The sequence below is a fragment of the Myotis yumanensis genome, unplaced genomic scaffold (assembly GCF_028538775.1).
Source record: "Myotis yumanensis isolate MYYU_CA2020_CCGP unplaced genomic scaffold, mMyoYum1.0.hap1 SCAF_3, whole genome shotgun sequence".
NCBI classification, from domain to species: Eukaryota; Metazoa; Chordata; class Mammalia; order Chiroptera; family Vespertilionidae; genus Myotis; species Myotis yumanensis.
In genome coordinates, this window is record NW_027223754.1 from 213,105,520 (window position 1) to 213,129,201 (window position 23,682).

The 23,682-nt window shown below is 57.3% G+C and overlaps 1 protein-coding gene across 1 annotated transcript in view; it reads left to right on the forward strand.

Annotated features, from left to right (window-relative positions):
* The window catches only part of ATXN10 (ataxin 10), a 124,792-nt gene extending 101,801 nt beyond the window's left edge, over positions 1–22,991 (forward strand). Inside the window, exons 11-12 of the mRNA XM_070411294.1 lie at positions 21,030–21,214; positions 21,615–22,991. Of these exons, the coding sequence (XP_070267395.1) occupies positions 21,030–21,214; positions 21,615–21,617 (188 nt within the window). The 3' untranslated portion in view covers positions 21,618–22,991. The remainder of the gene's footprint in view (positions 1–21,029; positions 21,215–21,614) is intronic.
* Positions 22,992–23,682: the final 691 nt, after the last annotated feature.

The following is a 23,682-nucleotide window of genomic DNA, read 5'->3' on the forward strand; positions in this document are numbered from 1 at the left end:
AAGATACTGTCATTTGTCTGATTAGCAGTAGAGATCTCTCCTCTCAGAGCGCACGGAGCCATAGCTCATCGGGGAGACAGGCCTCGAGCCTCGCTCAGGGGCAAGCAGCTGGCTCCGTCGCTTCGTGATTGGGGCTCGGGCTGCGCTCGCTGCAGAGCTCCGACTCGGCTTAGCTCCAAGGCCGGGGAGGAGAGAGAGAGAGAGAAGGAGAGAGAGGGAGGGAGAGAGGGAGAGAGGAAAGCTTTCTGCCCAGGAGAGCAGGGAACGAGCAGGTGCAGGTGTAAGGAAAGTGGTTTATTACGAAAAAAGAAATTCACCCAGATTCACTCTCATGGCCCTCGGACTGCCCTTCTAGGGAGACAAGCTTTGTCTCAGGGTCTATAGCTTTTTGCGAAGACCAGACGACTGGGAGGCTGTTGCCCACAGCACGCCAGCTACGGGGCTCCTGTGGAGGTCTCCGCCCGGCTCCCCCATCCTCACTCACTCACTCAGCTCTTCAGGAACCTCAGCGGGTCCTGCTGTGCATGCGCACACTTCACCTTCCCTGTTCCCGGCAGCGCCCGAGCCAGACCCTGTGTCCCACCTGCACTTCGTAGGTGAGCGATGCACTGCGAGTCCCGGCCACTTGCCCTAACGGTCAGGCCGGATTTGCACTAGGTGTGTGCCTGCTTCCTAGTCACTGGCCTGCACTGCCTCCTCGCCAGCCACTGGGAGGGCACAGGCACGACACAGAGGCCGCAGGAACTTCCTCCTGGGCGCTTTCTGGACGTTGGAGTGACAGGGAATCTGCAGGAGGCTGTGCCATCATCCGGCAGGAGGTGACCATGGCTGGAGCCCGATAGAGAGACATAGTGTGCTCAGGGTATTCTCATGGCTTTGAATAGCGTCACCTAAACGTAACCTCTAGACGAGCTTTTCTACTGAGTATCAGACGTGTATCTAACGCCCCGTTAACATTTGGCTTGTGTGTCTTACCAGTGTCCCAAACCTGACACGTCCGGGTGAGACTGTTCCTCCCTCTGCCCTGCCACCCTGTCTTGGTCAGCGGTGACACCTCCGTCATCCAGTGACCAAGGCCAGAAGCCTGGGGGCCACTTGCCGTGCTGTTTCTGCCGAGTGAAAGGAGGAACATCTATGAGCACCGTGGCGTGGTGACACGTGTGTGTGTGTGTTTTGCCAAAAGAAGTTTCTCCCAGGAGTTCTTTCTTTTGTAAATTCATTAAGCTTGGCTTGGCAATGACATTATTTCACATTTGTTTGGTTTAACCTCTTCAAATAATTAACAACAGGCAAGCTCTTAGTGAATTTTCATTTCAATGGTTTATGTTAAAAAGCAGTAGATGTTTTGGCTATGCTTAGACCAGGAACAGTTTGATGTTGAATAGCAGTTAATAACAGTACCTCCGTTCTCTGATCACTGGGTCATCGGGCCATGCCCATCAGTCTCCTCCCTGGACACCCCACGGGACTCTCTGACTGGCCACCCGTGGGCATCAGGAACTCCAGGCCGCGTGTCAGAGAGACCTGTACAGGTGGGACAGGCTGGGAGTTCCAGGGGCCTATGGGGATTCCCAGTGTCAGGAAGACATCGTCTCCAGGGTGGCTAGCGGGTGAGGAGCCCTGGGCTGCTGCTGCTTCGCGACATGAGCCAGCGGCCCAGCTGTTCGCTCGCCGCGCACTTGTGGATCCCGCAGTAATGACACAGGAGCAAATGCCATCGGAAAATTCCAGCTCCGCGACCGCAGAGGCCATTTCGTATTTGTCAGTTTATTGTGGCAAGTGGGACTTTTTGTTGTTGTTTCCAAATAGAAACAGCTGAACTTTATTTGAAATGTTTTTCTTTCATTCTTTTTTAATCTGTTTTGATCAGCGTCCTTGATGTGGCTTTTTTAATGTTGTTTTTATTGGAGGGGGAGGGGACAAGGATAGAATGAGAATCCAAACAGGGTTTTGTTTTTTCTGTTCTTTTCTTTCTTCTTTTTCTTTCCTTTTTTCTTTACCTTTTTTTTTTTGTATTAAAATACCTCATTTGTAAGTTTCACAGGCATACAGCAATGTCACCATTAATAGGAATAATAAGCAAACTGTTCTTCTTTGTGGTCCTATAGCATAGTGTCCACAGCATCGTCTCTGGAGCGGACAGACCCTGATTCTGCCACCTCTTAAATTCTAAGCACCTCTCTGAGCCCCTCTGAGCTTTAGCCTCTTTGCCTCACCGGGTATGTGAATGTTTGTAATTGCCCAGCGTTTAGTTTCTCAGCAAATAGATCTTCTTGTACAGAGACCCTATTATAGCTCTTACTCCCTAGGAAAGAGGTATAAATGTCCCTCCATGCTGAGTCATGTGAAAACTCCAATAGTGATGATGGTGATGGTGATGTCACAGAACAGAACGGAAAGCTCACACACAGGTTCACAGCTACACAAGTAGGTGCCGGTGCAGTCTGGCGAGAAAAGGACAGTTTTTCCATAAATAGTGTGAGACAAATTAAAAGGACATGCTGGGCCCTGGCCGGGTGGTTCCGTTGTTTGGAGCATCATCCCGTACACCAGAAGTTGGCGGGTTCGATCCCCAGTTGGGGCATGTATGGGAAGTGACCAGTTGATGTTTCTTTCTCTCCCTTCCTTTCTAAAATCAATAAAAACATATCCTCGGGTGAGGATTTTTAAAAAAATCCATAATGGGAAAAACTCATCACCCTACCTCAATCCTTTCACAAACGTTAATTCAAGATGAACCATAGACCTCAACGTGAAAGGTAAAGCCAAAAGGCTTAGTAAGGAATCAGAAGAATATGGCTGTTGTCTCGGATTAGCTGAAGATTCTTAAAACAAAATGTAAGAATTGTGACTGAAAAGCACTAACTGTGAGGAAAACCTGTGGAAAGGTAATTGCATTGCGTAGGCCCATGGTCGGCAAACCGCGGCTCTCGAGCCACATGCGGCTCTTTGGCCCCTTGAGTGTGGCTCTTCCACAAAATACCATGTACAGGCGGGCACGTACAGTGCGATTGAAACTTCGTGACCCATGCGCAGAAGTCGGTATTTTGTGGAAGAGCCACACTCAAGGGGCCAAAGAGCCCCCTGTGGCTCGAGAGCCGCGGTTTGCCCAGCCGCAGTTTGCTGACCACTGTCGTAGGCTGACAAAGGCCTCATAGCCATAGCGTGTAAGGCAGTGGTTCTCAACCTTGCTGCACATTAGAATCACCTGGTAATCTTTTTTAAATCCTGATTTCTGGGCCTCATCCTCCGGAAATTCTGTTTCTTTGTTATGGGGTGGGACCACAACATTAGTAACAAAGAAACAGAATTTCCGGAGGATGAGGCCCAGAAATCAGGATTTTAAAAAGATTCCCAGGTGATTCTAATGTGCAGCCAAGGTTGAGAACCACTGGTGTAAGGACTCCTGCCAGACAACAAGGAAGAGACACTTCAGGCGCTTAAAGTGGCCACAAGACACAGGCAGGCACAGCACAAAGAGGAGCTGCAATGCCCGGTGACTGGGAGAGCTCAGCTCCATAGGCATCAGGGAGGTGCAGCGGCACCACGTGGGCCCAGAGGGGAATGGAGCGCTGGCGGGGCTTGGAGGGGTCTGAACATGCCACTTCATGGCACCAGCCTGGGAGCCAGTAGGTCCACTCCCAGGTGTGTGCCCAAGAGGAATGCGCATGCATGCTCATCAGAGGGCATGTCCAGCCGTTGTGCCCCTGGCCAGGGCGAGCAGGGTCTTTCTTGCAGGAGTTAGTCTTCACTGTTCTCTGTGCATGTTGCAAGTTCCAGACGCTAGCGCAGCGGTTCTCAACCTCTGGCCCTTTAAATACAGTTCCTCATGTTGTGACCTAACCATAAAATTATTTTCGTTGCTACTTCATAACTGTCATGTTGCTACTGTTATGAATCGTAATGTAAATATCTGATATGCAGGATGGTCTTAGGCGACCCCTGTGAAAGGGTTGTTTGACCGCCAAAAGGGTCGCGACCCACAGGTTGAGAACCGCTGAGCTAGCACCTCGTCTTGGAGAATGTAGGGATCCTATCTAATAATAGAGAAACATGGTAATTAGCCGTACCTCCGCTACCCTTCCCATTGGCTAATCAGGGAAATATGCAAATTAACTGCCAACCAAGATGGCGGCCGGCAGCCAGGCAGCTTGAAGCGAACATGAGGCTTGCTTGCTTCAGTGATGGAGGAAGCCAAGGTTCCCCGCCTGCGGCTGCCGGCCTCTGAGCTTGCAGTTTGAAACGTTGTTACAAATATAGAAGCTAAACAAAACCCCAGAAACCTGCTTTCAGCCAGCCGGGATCTCAGAGCTGGAGTTGAAACAGTGTTTCGATTATAGAACCCAAACAAACCAGATACCTGCTTTCAGCAGCCGAGGCCTCAGAGCTGGAGCCAAGTCTCAGAGCTAAAGCTGACCCAGAATAAAAAAAAAAAAAAGGAAAAAAGGACAGGTTGGGAGCTTCAGTCACCCGCCAGCCTGAAAATGGCTCTCAGCCCCTCACCCAGACTGGCCAGGCACCCCAGTGGGGACCCCCACCCTGAAGGGGGTGTGACCAGATGCAAACAGCCATCATCCCCTCATCCAGGCTGGCCAGGCACCCCAGTGGGGACCCCCACCCTGAAGGGGGTGTGACCAGATGCAAACAGCCATCATCCCCTCATCCAGGCTGGCCAGGCACCCCAGTGGGGACCCCCACCCTGATCCAGGACACCCTTCAGGGCAAACCAGCCAGCCCCCACCCGTGCACCAGGCCTCTATCCTATATAGTAAAAGGGTAATATGCCTCCCAGCACCGGGATCAGCGGAGCTGCGAGGCCTCCCGGCACTGGGATCAGTGTGACAGGGGGCAGCAACCAAACCCCCTGATCGCCCTGCGTCTCTGTGTGTGACAGGGGGCGGGGCCATAACCTCCCTATCTGCCCTGCTCTGTTCGTGACAGGGGAAGGCGCCCCAACCCCCTGATCAGCCCTGCTCTGTGCCTGATAGGGGGGAGCTCCCCAACCCCCTGATCGCCCTGTGGCTCTGTGTGTGACAGGGTGCAGCGCCCTAACCCCCTGCTCGGCCCTGCTCTGTGTGTGACAGGGTGTGGCGCCCCAACCCCCCCCCACCCCCCCACGGGCCCTGCTCTGTGTGTGATGGGGTAGAGCCATAACCTCCCCTGCCCTGAGTGTGACAGTGGCGGCGCCCTAACCCCCTGATTGGCCCTGCTCTGTGGGTGATAGAGGGTGGTGCCCCAACTCCCCTATCGGCCCTACTCTGTGAGTGACAGGGGGGAGCTCCCCAACCCCCTGATCGACCCTGCTTTGTGCGTGACAGGGTACGGAGCTCCAACCCCCCTGGTGGGCCCTGCTCTGTGAGTGACAGGGGGCAGTGCCCCAACCCCCTGATCGGCCCTGCTCTGTGCGTGACAGGGGGTGGCGCCGCAACCTCCCCATCGACCCTGCCTTGAGTGTGACAGGGCGGTGCCCCAATCCCCCAATCGGCTGTACCCTGAGCGTGACTAGGGGTGGCATCGCAACCTCCCGATCCGCCCTGCTCTGTACATGACGGGGCAGCGCCCCAACTCCCCAATCGGCCCTGCTCTGAGCCCGACCAGGGGCTGCACCTAGGGATTGGGCCTGCCCTCTGCCACCCGGGAGCAGGCCTAAGCCAGCAGGTCATTATCTCCCGAGGGGTCCCAGATTGCAAGAGGGCACAGGCCGGACTGAGGGACCCCCCTCCCCCCCGAGTGCACAAATTTTTGTGCACCGGGCCTCTAGTTTTAGAATAAACACAGAAACAGGGTTCCCTCTATCCTTTTTATGGGGCTCCAGCTTGTGACTGGGCCTCAAGCGCAGCGAGAGGGAGGCTCGGGAAGGCCTCGGACCCAGGCTGGCGCACCTGCTATGTTGGTGTTTGTAAAAGGTGTCAGCGTGTCCCCTTGCGGCACTTCCTTCGCCTCCACGTTAGGAGCAGTGACTGGCCGGGGGCCCTTTCTACTGGAATCGGCTTCCTCCTGGGGATGGGCAGGGCTCACCTCCCTTTGCTTCTGGGTCCCCTATAAACAGCCTGTCAGCATTCGGATCATTTGTTCAGTGTTGGGCTGACATTCAGGAAAAACTGGAAAGCCTCATAGTGCTGTTTTACTTTCAAAAGATAAATTTTTGTTCTGGCTTCCCAACAGTGTAACTTGGTTTTTTTGAAGCCTCTCACTGATTCTCTTACCCCTCCTAGTGCGATTGAAGATGCACAAACCACATTGTTCTCCCCAACCACAGCGCACAGTTGTGCAGTTTTGCAGGTTAGCGGGGCCTCCCCGGACCCCTTGTGAAGTGAGTCGAGTGTGGGGCTAAGGCGTGGGCGATACGCGATGCCACTTCCAGGCCGGTTAGAGCGTAACCCTCTGCCCCGAGCACCCCACACGCCCGTACACACAGCTGCAGGCATCTGAACAGACCCATTCAGAGTGAAAGCCAGAGGAAGACCTGTTTCCTACAGCCTATGGTTACCTAGCAACTCTTCCCAGGCCTTGACGCCGACATTGGAGGAATCGAGTGTAATGTTGTGAGTGAGGTTTTCACAAAAGTGAACTGTCCCCTTGTTTTGGTGAAAGTCAAACTATTTTAAAATGACACAAAAGTGAAATACTTGAGATTGTGTCCACGTGGCTTTCAGTTCTGTGCTTCTCGGTGTCATATCTAAGTATCGAGGCTAGCGCTGCACGCAGCGTCACTCACTGCGGTTTGTGCAGGGGAGCGTGCTGGGCGGCCCTGTCTGCCCTCGCGCCCTCTCGGGTCTGCATGCGGGCGTGGCCTTCAGCGGTTCAGCCCGCGTCCGGGATGCGGCTCTGCCTGCAACACGTGGCCGCGGCACAAGGCGCCTGGAGCCCGCCCGTCCCCCGGGCTGTGCTGTAAGCATCATTATTAAGATGTAATTTCCTTACAAAGCTATTTATTTGCCAGTTTTTCTTTTTGCATTTGCTTTATTAAAAAGTTCAGTGCCTCTTGGCTATGTTCATAACTTTTTCATATTGTCTCTTTAAATAGCATTCTACAGAGGATCCATATTTTGTAAGACATTGGGAGGCCGGGTCGCCGGAGCCTGGCACAGGGAGACAAGTTCCGGGTGACCCTGACTAATGTCGGTGTTTTTGCCCAAAATGACCTTGGCCAGACGGAGCCGTGCCAGGGTCTGGTCAAAGCCTCGGCGTGCCACACCCTTTCAGCAGGTGGCGTAGTAACTCCCGGCTGCTTTGTTTTGAGATCCTCATTCTCTGCGGGGAGTGTTGTATTCTCTGTAGCACTTATTTTTCTAGAACCAACAGGTTTTTAAAAAACAACAGAAACCTTGGGTGAGTGTGTGAGTCTGGAGGAGTTGAGCTCGGGGAGCAGGCACTCGTGACGTCCTTGTTGAATACGTGCAAGCTGGCCTGTGCCCCGCGCCCTGGGCCTGGTGTGGAGCCTGGACCGCCGGGTGAAGGGAGGTGACCCAGCACAGACGGGTAGGGAACCCACCTTCCACCAGCTGAGGGGACAGGAGAGACCAGACAGGCGGCGGGGCTCATGGGGGCTCCTCCTGACTGCACATCTCTGAGTGTGTCTGGGCCGACGTGGATGCTGAGGAGTGGAGGGGGCGCGGGGCCTGCTTCCTGCCGGGAGGTGCGGCTCCCCCCACCCCCCAGCGGGGTGGGAGGGAGGGAACCTGCCGCAGCTGCGGGCTCGTGTGCCTTCTAGTTTTGTGGATTCACATCAGCCCTTCATTTGGATAATGGTCCCAAATCCCGAAATTACAAAAATAGGGCCAGCTTTCAGATCTCTCCTTCCCGCTCTGGCCCGGCTCTGGTCTGAATGTCTCTGAGGCAGAGGCAGGACTTTGGCAGCCAGGGCAGCCGGCTGTGAGTGGGCCACCTGAGTCGCCTGCTCCCACCAGCAGGCTCGCGTGTCTGAGCTGCCAGCCCCCCTCGGGGAGAGCTGAGTGCGGCCGAGAGCAGCTCCATGCTGTGCAGAGGCCTCGCTGGTAGCGGAGGCCAGGCCAGCATTGGAGGGGGAGGCAGTGCGCAGCCCGGCTGGCTCTGCCCTGGAGGGTGTCACGGGACTGCGAGGGGCCTCCCCTCCCAGGGACGGGCTCAGGGAAGCTCACCAGTGACGGCAGGTCCAAGGCAGATGCAGATCTCTGCTTCCTGGTCCAGGATGGGACCCCACCAGTCAAATGCTGCCCCTGCCTGTGAGAGAAACAAACTGTCAGAATCAAAGCTGCTTCTGCTGGTTTCCCTCCTAACACGCTTTTACCCAGTTTCCTCGGGCACATTGGGCGGCTCCGGGAAGAAACTGGTGACAGCCCAGCCTCCCCCTCCGGCCGCTTCTGAGCATCAGCAAGTGCTGGGCTGCGAATGGGCTGCAGGCCCGGTACCTCTGCGAGCCCACAGGATCCAGGCGGTCAAGGTGTCGGCAGTACCGGGCAGGCCTGGGGACTGCGTTTGGCAAACCAGCCCGCCCTTCAAGTCTCCCTTCCATCATCACCCCAGGTTCTCCCAGGGATTTATTTTTGAAATATAATATGCATTCCAGAAAGCAGAAGGAGTGTGCATGCACTGTTTGCAAATAATTATAAAGTAGACGTGTAGCCAACACCCAGGTCAAGGCGGAAAACACTGCGGCCTCGCTGAGCCCTTCCCATCCCCGCCGCTCAGAAACCCGACTGGGTCAGCCGACCTGCCCTGTTGGCCCACGCACCCCGAAGTGCTCTGGGTGGCCCATTTTTAAACGTGTATAAATGGCGTCATGGCTTGCATTTTTTTGTCATCGGGCATTCAAAACCATGATTGCGATTTGCCGAGTCATTGCGTGCGGGTTCCTGTGTCCGTTACGAGAGAATTTCACATTTGTTCATTCAGCGGTTGGTGGACACTTGGCTTATGTCTACTTTGGGGCCATTAGAATTAATGCTGCCGGGAGCACTCTTGTACATGCGTGTGTCCTGGGGGTGAGCGTGTGTTTTCTTCTGGGTGTGGACCTTGTGCGGCTTGTGTAGCTTCAGCTTTATTCCGGAGGAGGCCACACTCTTTCCAGAACCCGGTGTTCCAGCGGGTCCTCCGCCAGCAGTGGCTGAGGTGCCACCACGTGATGCAGTCAGACGTGTAGAGCTTTGCCTGTCTGCTGAGTATGTGTTGCTGTTGTGATAACTTTAATTTCTCTAATTAGCAATGTGCTTATTGGCCATTTGGGTTTCCTGTGTCATTAAGAAGCTGTTCAAATTTTGTTGCCTATATTTTTTTAATTGAGGAATTTTTTTATATTCAGGATATCAAATCTGTGTTGACAGAGTCCCTCCCGTCCTAGTGGCTTGTTTTGTTTTTTACTGTCTTTATAGTATCTTTTTATCATTGAGACGTAACTCACATACAGGGCAGTGCAAGATGTGAGAAGACGCTCAGTGTATGTCACCACCCGGCTGGGTGCAGGCCATTCCCACCCTCCTCCCCAACACCACTCCCCGCAGCTGACTCTGCTGACTTCGATGGTGTTTTGATGAGTTTTCTTCCTCTGTGGTTAGTGGTTTGGTGTCTTCCCAAAGACCTGAGGTCATCGACATCCTTCTGTGTTTTCATCTGGACGCTGGATCGCTCCGCCTTTCCCGTGGGGATCTGTGATCGCCCAGAAGTTAGTTTCCGTGTGGCGTACAGTGGAGGCGCAGTTTTTAATTTTCCCTGTGGTCCCAGCGTGACGAGACCTTTCTTCGCCCGGCTCTGCAGGCACTAACCATAAGCCGTTGTCCCGCGGGCACGGCTCTGCCCAGTTCAGTGCGCCCTGTTCACGTGGCGATCCGTGCTATCTATTCTCCATTTCGGCATCAGCGTGTGCGGCCCTGCTGCTGTGACTGTCCCCCATGGGGTAGAAGCATTTCCAGTGGTGAAGCCTCACGCGTGTCCTGTCCCTGTGTGGCCGAGTTCGATCACTGTCTCTCATGCTCCGCTCTGCACTACTTCTGAGCATCTGTGCTGTGTGCGGCACTGTTCCAGCTGCTGGGCTCCGCGGTCGCCAAGGGGGCACCGTCCGTATTCCCGGGGGTGGGCCCAGCACGAGACCGGCTTGGGGACAGGCACTCAGCTCTCCCGGAGGAAGGGGCCCCAGCCTCACCGCAAGAAGCCTCTCCTTGTGCCCCCAGGAGCACGGGACACCCTGCCCTGGGGCTGCTACCTCTGCTTCATGGGTGCTCCCTGGGGGCAAACCAGCCCGAGCGTCTGACCTTTCTATGGGTCGCCCCTGGCCCAGAGAAGGTGCATCCTCCTCGGCCTCCCCACTGTCCTCCCCACTCGCTGACCTCCCTTCTGCCCGGCCCCCGAACTTCCCCACTCGCGCCCGCACCCACGGCCCTCTGCCCGGAGCCCCACGCTCCACTCGGCCACAGAGGGTTCCCGTCACTTCTCTCTGCTCTCGCTTGCCGGCCCGCGGCCCGCGCGTCCTCTCCAACTTGCCAGGTGGCCGGTTTCTTCTTTCCTGTGGTTCATGCTCAGTGTCCCCCGCTGAGGCCACCCCTGCCCCCTCCCACCCCCCTTGTCATCGTTGTCCTCCTGTGTTCAGGTTGGGCTTGGTCTCCAGCAGCCACGCCACAGGCCGGGGCCGGCTGTCCCGTCAGTGCCTGTGTCCCCGCACTGCGCGCGGCCTCCGCACTTGTTCCGGGATGAGCACGTCCTGGTGAGACGCTCGGAGACATTGGGTGTGTGGTGCGCAGTCTCTGTTGGTGACTGCATCCCTTCTGACGCCCGTACAAGAACGAGACGATGCTGTGGGTAGAGAGGAGTGGGGAAGCTGCCAGTGTGAGAGTCTATAGCTGAGCGAGGTCTCCCCCAGAGCGAGTCCCTCGGGGTAGGAGTTTTAGAAGAGACGTGTCGAGGAAGAGCTTTAGCTTCAGTGTTCCCACCACAGCCACCTTGGCTTTTAAATAGCCTGACGTGTGGGTGCCTGACTTCCCGTCGGTGTCGGGTTATTCCCAGGGCACGCACTGTACCACGCGGACCCAGCAGGCTCCTCCCGCCATGAGGACAGAGATGGCGGCAGACAGCACGAGGGCCCAGCTGTGGCCGGTGCCTGTCCTCTCCTGTGGGCACCCGCTCCTCACTGCTGACCTCGAGGGCGCGGCTGGGGAGGAGGGTGGCACAGTGACTGGTGGTCTGAAGCCTGCCTTTAGCCCGTGCGCTGGAGCTGTGCTGACCTGCGCCACGTCCTGTCATATGGATGTGGTGCTTTTCTACTTCAGATTCTCATTCATTTCACGGTTCACGGCCACTTCCAAAGGCACCTTGCAGAGGTGGTCACTCTGTCTGACAGTGTGTTTGACACAGAGATTTCTGAAGAGAAGGGACCCTGTTGCAAGTATGAGCTGATCCATCCTTTTGTTGGTTTCCAGGCACAGCCTAGAAGCTGGCGCTCAGTCTCAGCGGGGAGGGGCTGCCCTCCCCCAGGCCCCTCCCCCGGTCGCAGGAGTGCTCAGGGCAGCGTGGCTGAGTGCTGTGCCCACGCCCACGCCCGGCTGCGCCACCCGCACCATGTCACCCGAGGCAGCAGTGCCTCCCGTGCTGTGGTTTTCTCGCCAGCAGAATGAGAAGATCCTGCCTGCATGAGCGCGTCTGTGAGGGCCAGGGACCGCCTGCAGGCGCTGTCTGTCCCGGGTGTGACCACTGCGCCTTATGCTCATTATTAGCGCCCCTACTAGTTCATGCAGGTAACCCGACAGCCGTGGCTTCTGGGACACACGGGCGTTCCTCCTGCAAAGCTTCACTGACGCTGAAGGTAGCGGGGGACTCTGAACAGAAACACGCTCTCGCCAGCTTAGTATTTGATATTCCTTCACCCCCCGGAGCGCACCTCCTACCAGGCAGAGGGGCCTGGGCTTCCCGGGGTCTCTCTCGTTTTCACGGGCGCCTGTTCGTAGATTCCTCCGTCGCCAGGACGCGGTGACTTCGGGTTCCATCACACCTGCCCTGCTGCCTCTGGGCAGTAAGCCCGCGCGGTGGCCCCGACTGGGAACCTGGGACCAGGCAGCGTCGCTTGCTTTTGAAGTTGACTGTCCAGACGCCTCTCCCTGGCGCTTTCTCCCTGTGGCGTGAAGGCGGCGCTGCGCAGCACTGGGCGTCTGCCCAGCCTGGAGCCGGCGGGGCTGGGTGCCCTGTCCACGGAGATGGGAGCTGGGGGTGCTCACCCAGCAAATGCAGGAAGCATCCGACCTGAGTGCACAGTGACAAGGACGAAGGCGGGAGCCCTGGCGCGCAGGCCGCACACGCCCGGGAGGAGTCGGGGGTTACAGCCACAGGAGCGTGACGAGTGGCACGAGAGGGTGGTCACGGAGAAGGCACCCTGCGTGATGGCTGAGAAGGGTTATTCCCGGTTATTCCTCCTCATCCGTGGGGCTGCCCCGAGCCAGGGCTCGACACGCTGTGTGCCCTGCTCGCCTGGCCTCAGTGACGTTGGAGAGCTGCCCCAAGAACAAACGGAACCACTTGTGGCCCCTCGGCCTTTAGTGTGGTTGGAGTTAGAAGTGGTCTTGGTTGTTTCTGATCCCGAAACCTGCTGGGTGACAGGATAACAGGCCGCGACCGCTCCGGCCCAGGCTGGGCTTTTAAGTGGTTAGTAAAACGGTTCCAGAACGTGGGACGCGCAGAATTAGTTTCTGTGCGCAGGGTCCCTCACCAACAGGCCCGCAGGTGTGGCTGCTCGGCCACAGGGCTTTTGGGGGGGGGGGGGGTGCGTGTGGCACTGGCAGGCAGGGCACCGCCTCCCCATGACATCACTGCCCAGCTGTGGGCTTGCGGATCGGGTGACAGCAGTGCCACATTGTGCCCTGCTCCTCTGGGGTGTGTGCACCGTACACATCTGGGACTGGAAAGGACTTGCGCACAGTCCAACCAGGCCCAGGGGAGGCGGCATTTCCGCCGTCCTCGGTCCTCCCGTGCCCGTGAGATGACACTGCGGAAGTGGAGGCCTGGGGAGCCGGAGAGCGGGCTCAGGCCTCTGGTAGGGGAGGGGGGGTGACTTACCATGTCCTGAACAGCCGATCCCCCTTTATTCTATGTATGTATGTATGTATGTATGTATGTGTGTGTGTGTGTTAGTCCTCACCTGGGGATATTTTTCTATTGATTTTTAGAGAAGGAAGTAGAAGGGGAAAGAGAGAGAAACATCGATGTGAGAGAGACACATCAATTGGTTGTCTCCCACACACACTCCTACCAGAGACGGGGATTGAACCTATTAAGTGAGTTATATTCAGTGAATGACGTTATAAATATCCACATGGCCCTGGGCAGAAAGAGGGCCCCCAGCCCTGCTTCCCAGGGTCAGCTGATGGGCAGGAAGCTGTGCCTGTGAGGATAGCGCGTGGCCGAGTCGTGTGGAGAGGGCTGACTGCACAAGGATGTGGTCTCCTGGCTGACACTGCGTGTTCCAGGTCCTGTCAGTCGCGGCGGTGTCTGCACTAGGCCTTTGCCACGTGTCCCTTGACGTCCCAGCTCCTGGGAGTTAGAGGCAGAGACCAGCTGCGGCTGCTTTTGAAGGGCTGGTTTTCCAAGGTGACTCCCCGGTCAGTACTGAGGTGCTCTGGTCCTTCCTATAGCGCCCTCCACACAGCTTTGTCTTCTGCGCCCAATTGTGCTCTGTAGCTCACAGATCAGGCCGCTGTTAGTCCCCGCCTGTGGGTCGTCCTTTCTCACCGAGCTCAGCACTAGCAGTCAGCCGTCAGTGGCAGATCCAAGGGGCCTCGTGTTTACTTTGCCTGCTGTCAGGGGGCACTCAGAGCCCAGAGCAGTGCGCGTCGGCGCAGCCCGGAGCACGCCAACCACAGATGTCCCTCAGCTTTAACTACAAAAACATGGGGGACTAGACACCAGATAGACCAGCAATTTGGAGAAGGAAGAGGCAGCCCAGATGGGCGGTTTGTGGTGTTACTGACACACGCTGCTCTCAGCGGCAGGCGGGCTGGGCGGAATCTGCTCAGGCGGCCTCGCTGGGCCTTTCCGCAGGGAGGGGCGCAGTTAGCTGAGGACCTGCGGAGAGATGAGAGCAGAGGGTAGTGATAGCAGATGGAGGTGGAGGCCGCAGTGGCACAAGCTGCGCAGTGAAGTCTCTGATGTGTAAAGATGGGGCTCACCTGCTCAATAAGATCGTGTGGCGTTGTGTAGGGGAACAGGAACGGATTCCAGGTCTCCTTCCCCCACGGGACCAGTATCTGTCCACCCCACTTCCGTTTTCACCCTAAGTCGCCCGCCCTCCCCTGCCCACAGCCTGGCGAGCTCTTCCCTCCCCCTCTCTCCTTCTGGGGGCGATGGCCCTCCCCAGGGGCAGAGTCTGGGGAGCCGGGTCCAGGCAGCAGGTGGGAATGCCTTTCTCTCTCCCCCAGAGCGAGGCCGGTAGGGCTCCTGCAGACGGGTGGGGTGGGAGGACACGTCCCGCCACACCGAGGGAGGGCAGAGTGTGTCGTGTCCGCTGGAGCCGTCATCCTTCTGATGCCAAGGCCATGCTTCTCTCTGGCTGACAGAAACGGACGTAGCTGGAAACGTTTGGGATTTTATCATTTTCAAACAATTTAGAAACTGAACTACTTCTTCATACTCTGGAAAGTTCTGCAGGCCTGCTCATCTGGGAACATACTCGTTCAGAGACGGCTATTGAGCTTCCTCGGCTTTGGGAAACTGGGCTGGCGGGCGCTCGCTACTGCATGGTTCTGTGAAACCTGGGAACCGGGCGTGCCCCGCCTCGAGCATCCTGGCCTTGGACCTTCATAAGAGGCTCCCGCGGTGCCCAGGCCCACCAGCCAGTGCCCTTGGGAATGTGGGCAGCACATACGCCCCTCGCCAGCAGTGGCGTGGTGTTGAAAACAATTCTAAAATCTATCCGGGAGGCAAAAATTAAACATAGATGTTCTATAAAGCACTAAATATAGACACATTAGACATATAATGTATATACACACACATACATATCCTCGAAAGTGAGTCAAATCTTTTAACATTTAAGTTTTAATTTAAATAATATATATTTTTCAGTGAGCACTTTTTAAAAAATATGTTTTTATTGATTTCAGAGAGGGGAAGAGAGAGAGAGAGAAACATCAGTGATGAGAGAGAATCATGGATCAGCTGCTTCCTGCACACCCCCTACTGGGGATCAAGCTCGAAACCCGGGCATGTGCCCTGACTAGGAATCGAACTGTGACTTCCTGGTTCATAAATCGATGCTCAACCACTGAGCCGCACCGGACAACGCAGTGACAGCACGTTTAAAAGCTCGTGCGTTCGTTCAGCGAGTGCTCGTTGGTGCCTTCCATGCTCTGGGCCAGAGATTGCAGGCCTCTCGGTGAAGGTTGAATTTAGTGTTTTTGGCTTCAGAGCCGTGCTGTCTGTAGCCGCCGCAGCATGAAAGCAGCATAGATGATGCATGAGTGAATGTGCCAGTAAAACTTTATTCATTGTGGATACTGACGTTTGCAAATAATTTTAATGTCACAAGTTAGTGTTCTTTTGATTTTTCCCCTGACCATTTACAAATATAAAATCTTTTTAGCTTGCAGCCATATGAAAACCTGAGCTATGATTTACCAGTCCTCCGCAGTCTTCTCGACAGAGAGAGAGCGGGGAGCAGAACCAAATCCCTGCCACACACACACCCCCCCCCAGCCCCCGGGGCTGAGTTCCAGAATCTACGGCAAGTGCCCTGATTCTGGCTCCTGGAAGGGTCCTCTTCCTCCTCACCAGGCACCTCCAGTGCCGTGGGAGCCTCCTGACTGCACTGTGAACGTGAGTTTGGCACGTGCGCCTGCTGGTTAAATGTTCAGTCGGGAGGTTCTCTGTGTGGTGCCTTCTCCTGGCCTCTATGCTTCTCTGCTGGAGTCGGTCCCTGACATGCACTGGCCCCAGGTCCCGTGTTGGGCTAAGTCTGAGTCCCATGCACAGCTTCCGGAGGGCGAGAGCAGCTTCTCACTCTCACCCTCCCAGGCTCAGCCATCCCAGGGGCTCTCACCCTCCCGGGCTCAGCCATCCCAGGGGCTGTCGCCCTGTTGTCTGGTGCTGTTTGAAGACACCCAAGTGCCCCATGGCGTCCTCCAGCACTGGCTGCAGGCATTGTACAGAGGCTGTGTGACACAGGCCCATGCCTCTGTTTGCAGTCGCTATGGGAACTTTAGAAGCGCTGTTTCTGGAGCTAAGCACACAAGAAAGCACTTCAAGTATTGGTGGATTAGAGCTTTAGAAGATGTTTAATTTTCTCCCCCACGCTTTTTTTCTTCCTGTCTCTTTAGAGAGGGAACAAGAGGGCGATGTGAATATTAACTGGGACCCGCTTTAGTCTCCGTTACACTCGAGGCTGTCTGGGCCCCACAGACACTGGAGGCCACATATTCATGAGCCAGGCTGGGGCGGGGGACAGCGCATAAGGGCTCTATTGCACCGTTTCTCTTGTCAGCTGGTTTTATCGAAGGAACTAAGACTTGTTTTTACATTACGATTAAGTAGGAGATCCTAGACAGTAGTTCTACAATGTCCTCATGACATGGGGACAATTAGGGGACCTCATGAGGTGTTATTTTATAGATAAACTAGAGGCCCAGTGCACGAATTCGTGCACAGGTGGGGTCTGGCCAGCCTGCTGGGCCTGTTGGGAGGAGGAGACAGCCGGAGGTTGGCTGGCTGGCCCACCCCCACTGGGGCTGATCAGGACAGGCTGGGGGGAGGGGCCATGGGCAATTGGCCGGTCGGCCACGCCCTCGATTGGGGTGGTGGGGGCAATTGGGGGCGGGGCCAGCTGTGGGGAGGGGCTGTGGGAGGTTGGCTGGCCTGCCCCACCCCTGATTGGTGGGGGGGGGTGGCCGATCAGTGGCGGAGCTGGCTGGGGGGAGGGGCTGCCGGCCAATCGGGGTGGTGGGGGCCCAACGGGATGGGGCTGGCTCGGGAGAGGGGCCACAGGTAGTTGACCAGCCAGCCCTGCCCCTGATTGGGGTGGGGGGGCTGATCTGGGGTGGGGATGGGTGGGGGGAGGGGCTGCAGGAGGTTGGCCGGTCAGACCCATCCCCTATTGGGGTAGGGGGGGGTGATCAGGGGGAAGGGCTGCTGGCCAATCGGGGTGGTGGAGGCCCATCGGGGGCTGGGCCGTCCGGGGGGAAGGGTGGGGGGCGTTGGCTGGCCGGTATCACCCCCAGATCAGGCTGGTTTGCTGGCCGCAGTGGCGTCATAGCGACCGGTCCTTATGGTTGTTACAGCATTCAGGTCGCTGGCTTTTTATATATATATACTAGAGGCCCGGTGCACGAAATTCCTTCATGGGGTGCGGGTCCCCTCAGCCCAGCCTGCACCCTCTCCAATCCGGGACTCCTCAGGGGATGTCTGACTGCCGGTTTAGGCCCGATCCCACAGGGATCTAAACCAGCAGTTAGATATCTCTCTCACAATCCGGGACCACTGGCTCCTAACTGCTCACCTACCTGCCTGCCTGATTGCCCCTAACTGCCCCCCCCTGCTGGCCTGGGCACCCCTCACTGCCCCCCTCTGCTGGCCTGGTTGCCCCTCAATGCTGTCCCCCCCCCCCCCCCCCCCCGCCAGCCTGGTCGCCCCCAACTGCCCCTCCTGAGGGCCTCGTCACCCCACTCTGATCAGTGATTCTCATCATTGATGTTTCTATCTCTCTCTCCCTCTCCCTTCCTCTCTTAAAGCAATCTATAATAATAAAAGCATAATATGCTAATTAGACCGGACATCCTTCCGGACGAAGCCAGGACTGCAAGGGAAGCCCCGGTCCCGGGTGCCAGAGGGAAGCTGGTGCCGGCAGCCAGAGGAAGGAAGGCCTACTCTTGCACGAATTTCATGCATCGGGCCTCTAGTGAAAATATAAAAGAAAACAAACATAACAGTATTTTCACAAAATGTGGTGGTTGCCTTCCCAGATGAACATGAGTCAGGTCCACACTTTGTCCGTCCACATGGGACTCTGAGGTTTGTTGTCATGGCCTTTTATGTACACAGTTCAGCATCTGCCTGGTTTGCATTTATGTTGTTTACTTTTCTCTGATCTCAACCCTGCAAAGCCCTGAGTCAGGGCTGTGGGTCATGCGGTGCCCAGGCCCCGCCCCACGGGGAGTGGGAGACGCGCTCACTGTTGACACCGACACCGGCAGACACTTCCCAGCACTGGGCTGGAGCAGGGGACGAGGTGATGAGACATCACCTGCTTAGGAGGGGTTCAGGGGGCTGGGCAGACGCACATACACGGGTGGTCAGCTGACATTGTGTATCATGATCCACGTTGTGTGGGGAATGAGACAGGGCTGGGGGTATGGACATCTGGAAGGTGTGGCCCCGGCCCTTACACAGGTGGGCACAGTGATGTGGGATCGGGAACGAGAAAGCTCTGGAAACATCCCTAGGGCACACTGAGCCAGCTGTGTGCGGGGCAGCCAGGGTGGGGGTGGGGATGGGGGTGGGGGGCAGGGAGCGGGGCTCAGCGTGTCTGTGAGAAGTGAAAGGGCAGGGGAGGGGGAGGCACGTCCCAGGTCAGGGCTCGCGTGTGGGACTGACAGTGCTGGAGCCTCAGGGCTGAAGGGCGTCCAGGAGACGTATGTGGGCCATGCTGGGCAGGGGCTGCTGCCTGGAACCACGAGCCTGACCATCGGCAGCTCGGGTGATGGTTCTGTCCTCCAGCGACACCACGTGTGCACCAGGCGGGCCAGCCGGCCTCCGTCCCCGTTCCAGTCCCAGCCCCAGCCCTGCAGTTGTCCGGGCTCAGCGCGGGATGGGAACATGGGGTTTCCCACTTTCGGTGTCTCGGTGAGTGGCCAGGAAGGTCCGGGAAGCAGCCTCCTGCTTCTAGCATTGAGAGGAGAGGTTAGCACGGGAACTCCAGTCTCACGTGCGTTTTCCGGCCTAAATCCCCCCTTTCTCACGTTTGCTCCTCCCGTCGGGTCCCGCGGCCGCTGCCTCGCTCCCCGCGAGGAGCGGGGCGGTGCTGGCTGGTCCTGCGTGCGCGGTGAGGCAGGTTCAGGGCACGGACCGGCTGGAAGAGCTTCCCCGGGACCCTTAGTCTTCTTCGGGTGATTGTGGGAGAGGGAGAAATTCACATTTAGGTTTCATGCGTTTGAATGTTTTCTGGCTCCAGGAGGAAAATGTAGCTTATCAAGGACCGGGACGCTGTGCCAGGGTGACAGGTCAGTGACACGAGAACGTTCCCCCCCGGGGGTGAGTAATGAGAGCAGCAGCCTCGGCCCAGCACTCCGGGCCTGGCACCGGGAAAGGGCCGCCCTCACACTCGATGGTTTCGGTGCCACACGCCCGGATGGCCGTCCCGCAGCGCGTGTCTGCGGGTCCCGGGTGTGCGGCCAGGCCCCTCCTGCAGGAGCCGAGATTAGGAGCGCGGAGCCTGGAGGCCACTCGGTGGGAGGCAGCTCGGGTGTGTCAGGAACCAAGACGAGCGACCTTTCAGCCCCCAGAAAACATGTCCTAAACATAAAACTCGTGTTTTCTACCTCTCCTTTGTCTGACTTCAGGGACGGGCACGTCTTTTACTATTTCCCATGAGGCTTTTGAACCACTTTCTTCCCCAAATCCTTCGAGCAGGAACCACAGGCTGTGCGTGGAGCCTTCCCTGGCTCCTGCGTCATCAGAGCCACAGGCTGTGCGTGGAGTCTTCCCTGGCTCCTGTGTGGTCGGGGCCACAGGCTGTGCGTGGAGCCTTCCCTGGCTCCTGTGTCGTCAGAGCCACAGGCTGTGCGTGGAGCCTTCCCTGGTTCCTGTGTGGTCGGGGCCACAGGCTGTGCGTGGAGCCTTCCCTGGCTCCTGTGTCGTCAGAGCCACAGGCTGTGCGTGGAGCCGTCCCTGGCTCCTGTGTGGTCGGGGCCACAGGCTGTGCGTGGAGCCGTCCCTGGCTCCTGTGTGGTTGGGGCCACAGGCTGTGGGTGGAGCCGTCCCTGGCTCCTGTGTGGTCGGGGCCACAGGCTGTGCGTGGAGCCGTCCCTGGCTCCTGTGTGGTTGGGGCCACAGGCTGTGGGTGGAGCCGTCCCTGGCTCCTGTGTGGTCGGGGCCACAGGCTGTGCGTGGAGCCGTCCCTGGCTCCTGTGTGGTTGGGGCCACAGGCTGTGGGTGGAGCCGTCCCTGGCTCCTGTGTGGTCGGGGCCACAGGCTGTGTGTGGAGCCGTTCCTGCTCCTGCGTCAGGGCAAAGGGGCTGCAACCAGGACAGGCCTGGCACCTTGTGGGACACACGTGCCCCGGTCATGGCCTCGGAGACGCCGGCCTGGGAACCTCTGCCACTGGACAGGCCTGTTTCCCTGCTGCTGCCCCAGGCGGGGGCAGGAGATGCTCTTCGCGGGGAAAGTGTTTACCCCTCTCCGGCGCTTTGTTCCCTCTGGACCGACAGGGCGGCCGGGCCCCCAGTTCTTGGCAGGTCCTGTGTGTCCCTGGACCCGACATGGAGATGTCCCAACAGCAGCATCTCTCCAGGCTCACAGGCGCCGAGAGCCTGTCTGCTGTGAGGACTTCTCACATCATGTAAAGTTACGGGGTGGCGAGGTGGGGAGGGGGGCGCTTTCCCGAGGGCACCAGCATTCAAACCGAAAGCACGCCCCTGAGGTTCCTAGCTTCACCCGTCAGCGGGAGTGAGGGAATCCCACGCGCGCCTAGGAAACCATGCTTGTTCCTCCGCGGGCTTTCCTCAGGAAAGGTGGTTTCTTGTCTGGTTCGGTAACGCCCTGATTCTTTCCCTAGTGACTCTAACAGTTACCTGTGCCTGCGTGCGTGCATGTATGTGAGTGTGCGTGAGTGCACACACCGGTGTTCCTAAACTGCACCTTTGCTCTGCGTTCATTCATCAGCACGTCTGCCATCGCACACTGGACACCGTGTGCGTACGTGTGTGCCATGTGGCGGTGTCTTTCCGCTCTGGGCGCATACTTGTAGCACGTCCTCAAGAAGAGCATCCGGGAGTCGGTGCGGGGCCGCTCCCTTGCCCTGCCCCGCAGCCCTCACGGGCGTTCCTGACGCAGCACGCGTGTCGCCAGATTCCTTCACTTCGTCCCAGTCCTGACGCAGTGGGTGGTGTACGCCATCCGCAACCTCACTGAGGACAACAGCCAGAACCAGGATCTGATCGCCAAGATGGAGGAGCAGGGGCTGGCGGACGCGTCCCTGCTGAGGAAGATGGGATTCGAGGTGGAGAAGAGGGGTGATAAGCTGGTTCTGAAAGCCACCAGCACCCCCCCGCCGGTGAGTATGCTGCAGGGAGGTCCCCCCCTCCGGCCCCCCGGATGACAGGGTTCCGGCCTGGGAATGGGTGGGCGCGCTGCGCCTCCAGAGTGGAAAGGCGGCCTTACACTCAATTGCCGCCAGTTCCTCAGGCTTTAGGCTGCGGTTTTCGTAAGAGTTAAAATGTCAGACTCATTCCGGGGAAGAACTCGGAAGAGCATGTTACCCTGTGTGTCTGTGTTTCTGGCCAGAGGAGACTGTCTGCAGAGACGGCTCCTGCTGACCCGGGCGGAGGGACCAGCGTGTCTGCGGGAGCTGTCGGGCTCTCGCTCCTTTCTGATCACCGACCAGCGCCTCTCAGAGGCTCTCCCCATGACTCGGAAATGGATGGTTAGATGCAGTTCTCTTTCTTTCTTCTCAGTGACGGACCCTTCCCCAGGAGCCTGGAGTTTTGGAGTGTGTTTCACGGACGTTTCATCTTCGCAGCGTGTGAAGTGCAAGTGTTTGAAGGCTCGGCACCGATTCAGGAGCTCGTCATGCTTAGATGCTGTGTTCCTGTGTTTCCGCGTAAACGTGAGAGTACATGCGTGTTCTGTTGTTTCTGTGCTTTAAACCCTAGCGTCTGCAGCCGTCCCCGGGGCCATGGACATCTCGGGCCTGGTGCGCTCCCTGGTGGCACGGGCTCCTCGCGAGGCCGCCGCCTTGGCGGAAACGCGGGTCTGCAGGTCCCATTTGTTCCTTCAGATGCGAGGCAGCCCGTCCCTTTTGTTTCCTCGCCTGTTGGGTCTCCTGAGCGCCGCAGGCAACTGACGCGGTTCTCACTGTGATTCATTCTCGCCTCTCCTTTCACCCTTCCGCCTCTCCAAACACTGACAAGACGCATTTCCAGTTCATTAATTCAGGAGATGCTGAAGAACAGCGCTCGCTCCCTCTCCCTCTGCGCTGGGGCACCGAGCTGCCCTTTGGAATTCCGTGGGGAGTCGGAGAAACGGGGCCATTAACTCTTCTTGCTCTGAACGTCCTAGTCAGGCTCCTCAGATCCATGTGTGAGTGCTGATGCCTCGTTGGCCCTGTGGTGCCTCTGGGCAGGATCTGCGGTCAAGGGACAGCTGCCCTCGGTGAACCGCAGTCTCCAGAGGCCGCGCCTGGGGTGGCCGTGGCTTCGCTGGGATTGCGCAAGTAGCTTTGGGGAGCGGGAGGCGATTTGACCTGGATCTGTCTTTCTGTCTGTCTGTACCTTCCTCTATGTCAGTGATGGTGAACCTATGACACGCGTGTCAGAGGTGACACGCTAACTCATTTTTTGGGTTGATTTTTCTTTGTTAAATGGCATTTAAATATATAAAATAAATGTCAAAAATATAAGTCTTTGTTTTACTCTGGTTGCAAATATCAAAAAATTTCTATATGTGACACGGCACCAGAGTTAAGTTAGGGTTTTTCAAAATGCTGACACGCCGAGCTCAAAAGGTTCGCCATCACCGCCCTATGTTCATCGTAGAGTAGAACTGGGTAAGCGAGCACCAGTCTGTGCCCATCGATCTGTAGCCTCCTCGGGGCCTCAGCTGGGAGGTCATGGCCGTGCGGGAAGCTCATCCTGGTGCTCCAGCCTGTTGCTCAGCTAGGACCCCTGGAGCTTTTGCACATCCTGTTGGACCTTCCAGATCAGAACAGCAGAGCCCAGCAGGCGCGTCCAGACACGCTGTCCCAGAGTCCCGCACTCCCGAGTCCTCTGTGCCACACCTGGTCGCTTTGTAAAACAGCCTGAGCATGAAATAAAGGTTGTCCCTGTGCTGTGTCCTGTGTCACTCTGAAGCATGTCAGCTTCTAGGATGGGCAATCTGCAAGCAACGTTTTTTCTCTTGTTTGTGGCATTCCACCACCGGAGAAGCCATTGCAAAATTCAAAATGCAGAGCCGGCATTCTGGTCCGGGACACAAAGAGTTAAACTCCAGTTCTCTGAATGGAAGTGGGGCCAGAAGGGACGCAGCAGGGGTCCTTTCCCTTTAACAAGGCTGCAGTAGACACTTCTGTGCCTCACTGGCTGTGTGCACACCAATGCAGCCGAGCAGACGTGCTGGTGGAGCCGTGAATAACAAACACAAGCAAGTGAAGGGAGCCCGTGGGAAGACGGGGCGGTGAGGGGTCTGTGTGCTCTAATGGGAGGTGGGGGCTCACAGGGAACCCGCTGGCGGCCGCATTGTGGCTGCGGATGCTCCCGGCGCATTAATTCCCACAGCCGCTGCCTGTCCTCCGCCTGGGGCCCGGCGCCTGAGCGCCTTATTTCACACGCTGCCGAGGATTGAATCGCCGCCTCCATCCGTCACTTAGAAGGAGAGAGAGAGGGAAAAGGGCGGGCAGCCTCTATGGAGATAGAGTGGTCACAGCGAGCTGGGTGGCCATGTTACTGCTTTCAAGGGCAAACTGGGGAGGCAGTTCAGAGTTGACGCTGCAGGCGAGGCTTCTGCCTGGCGTTGAGTCCACGTACT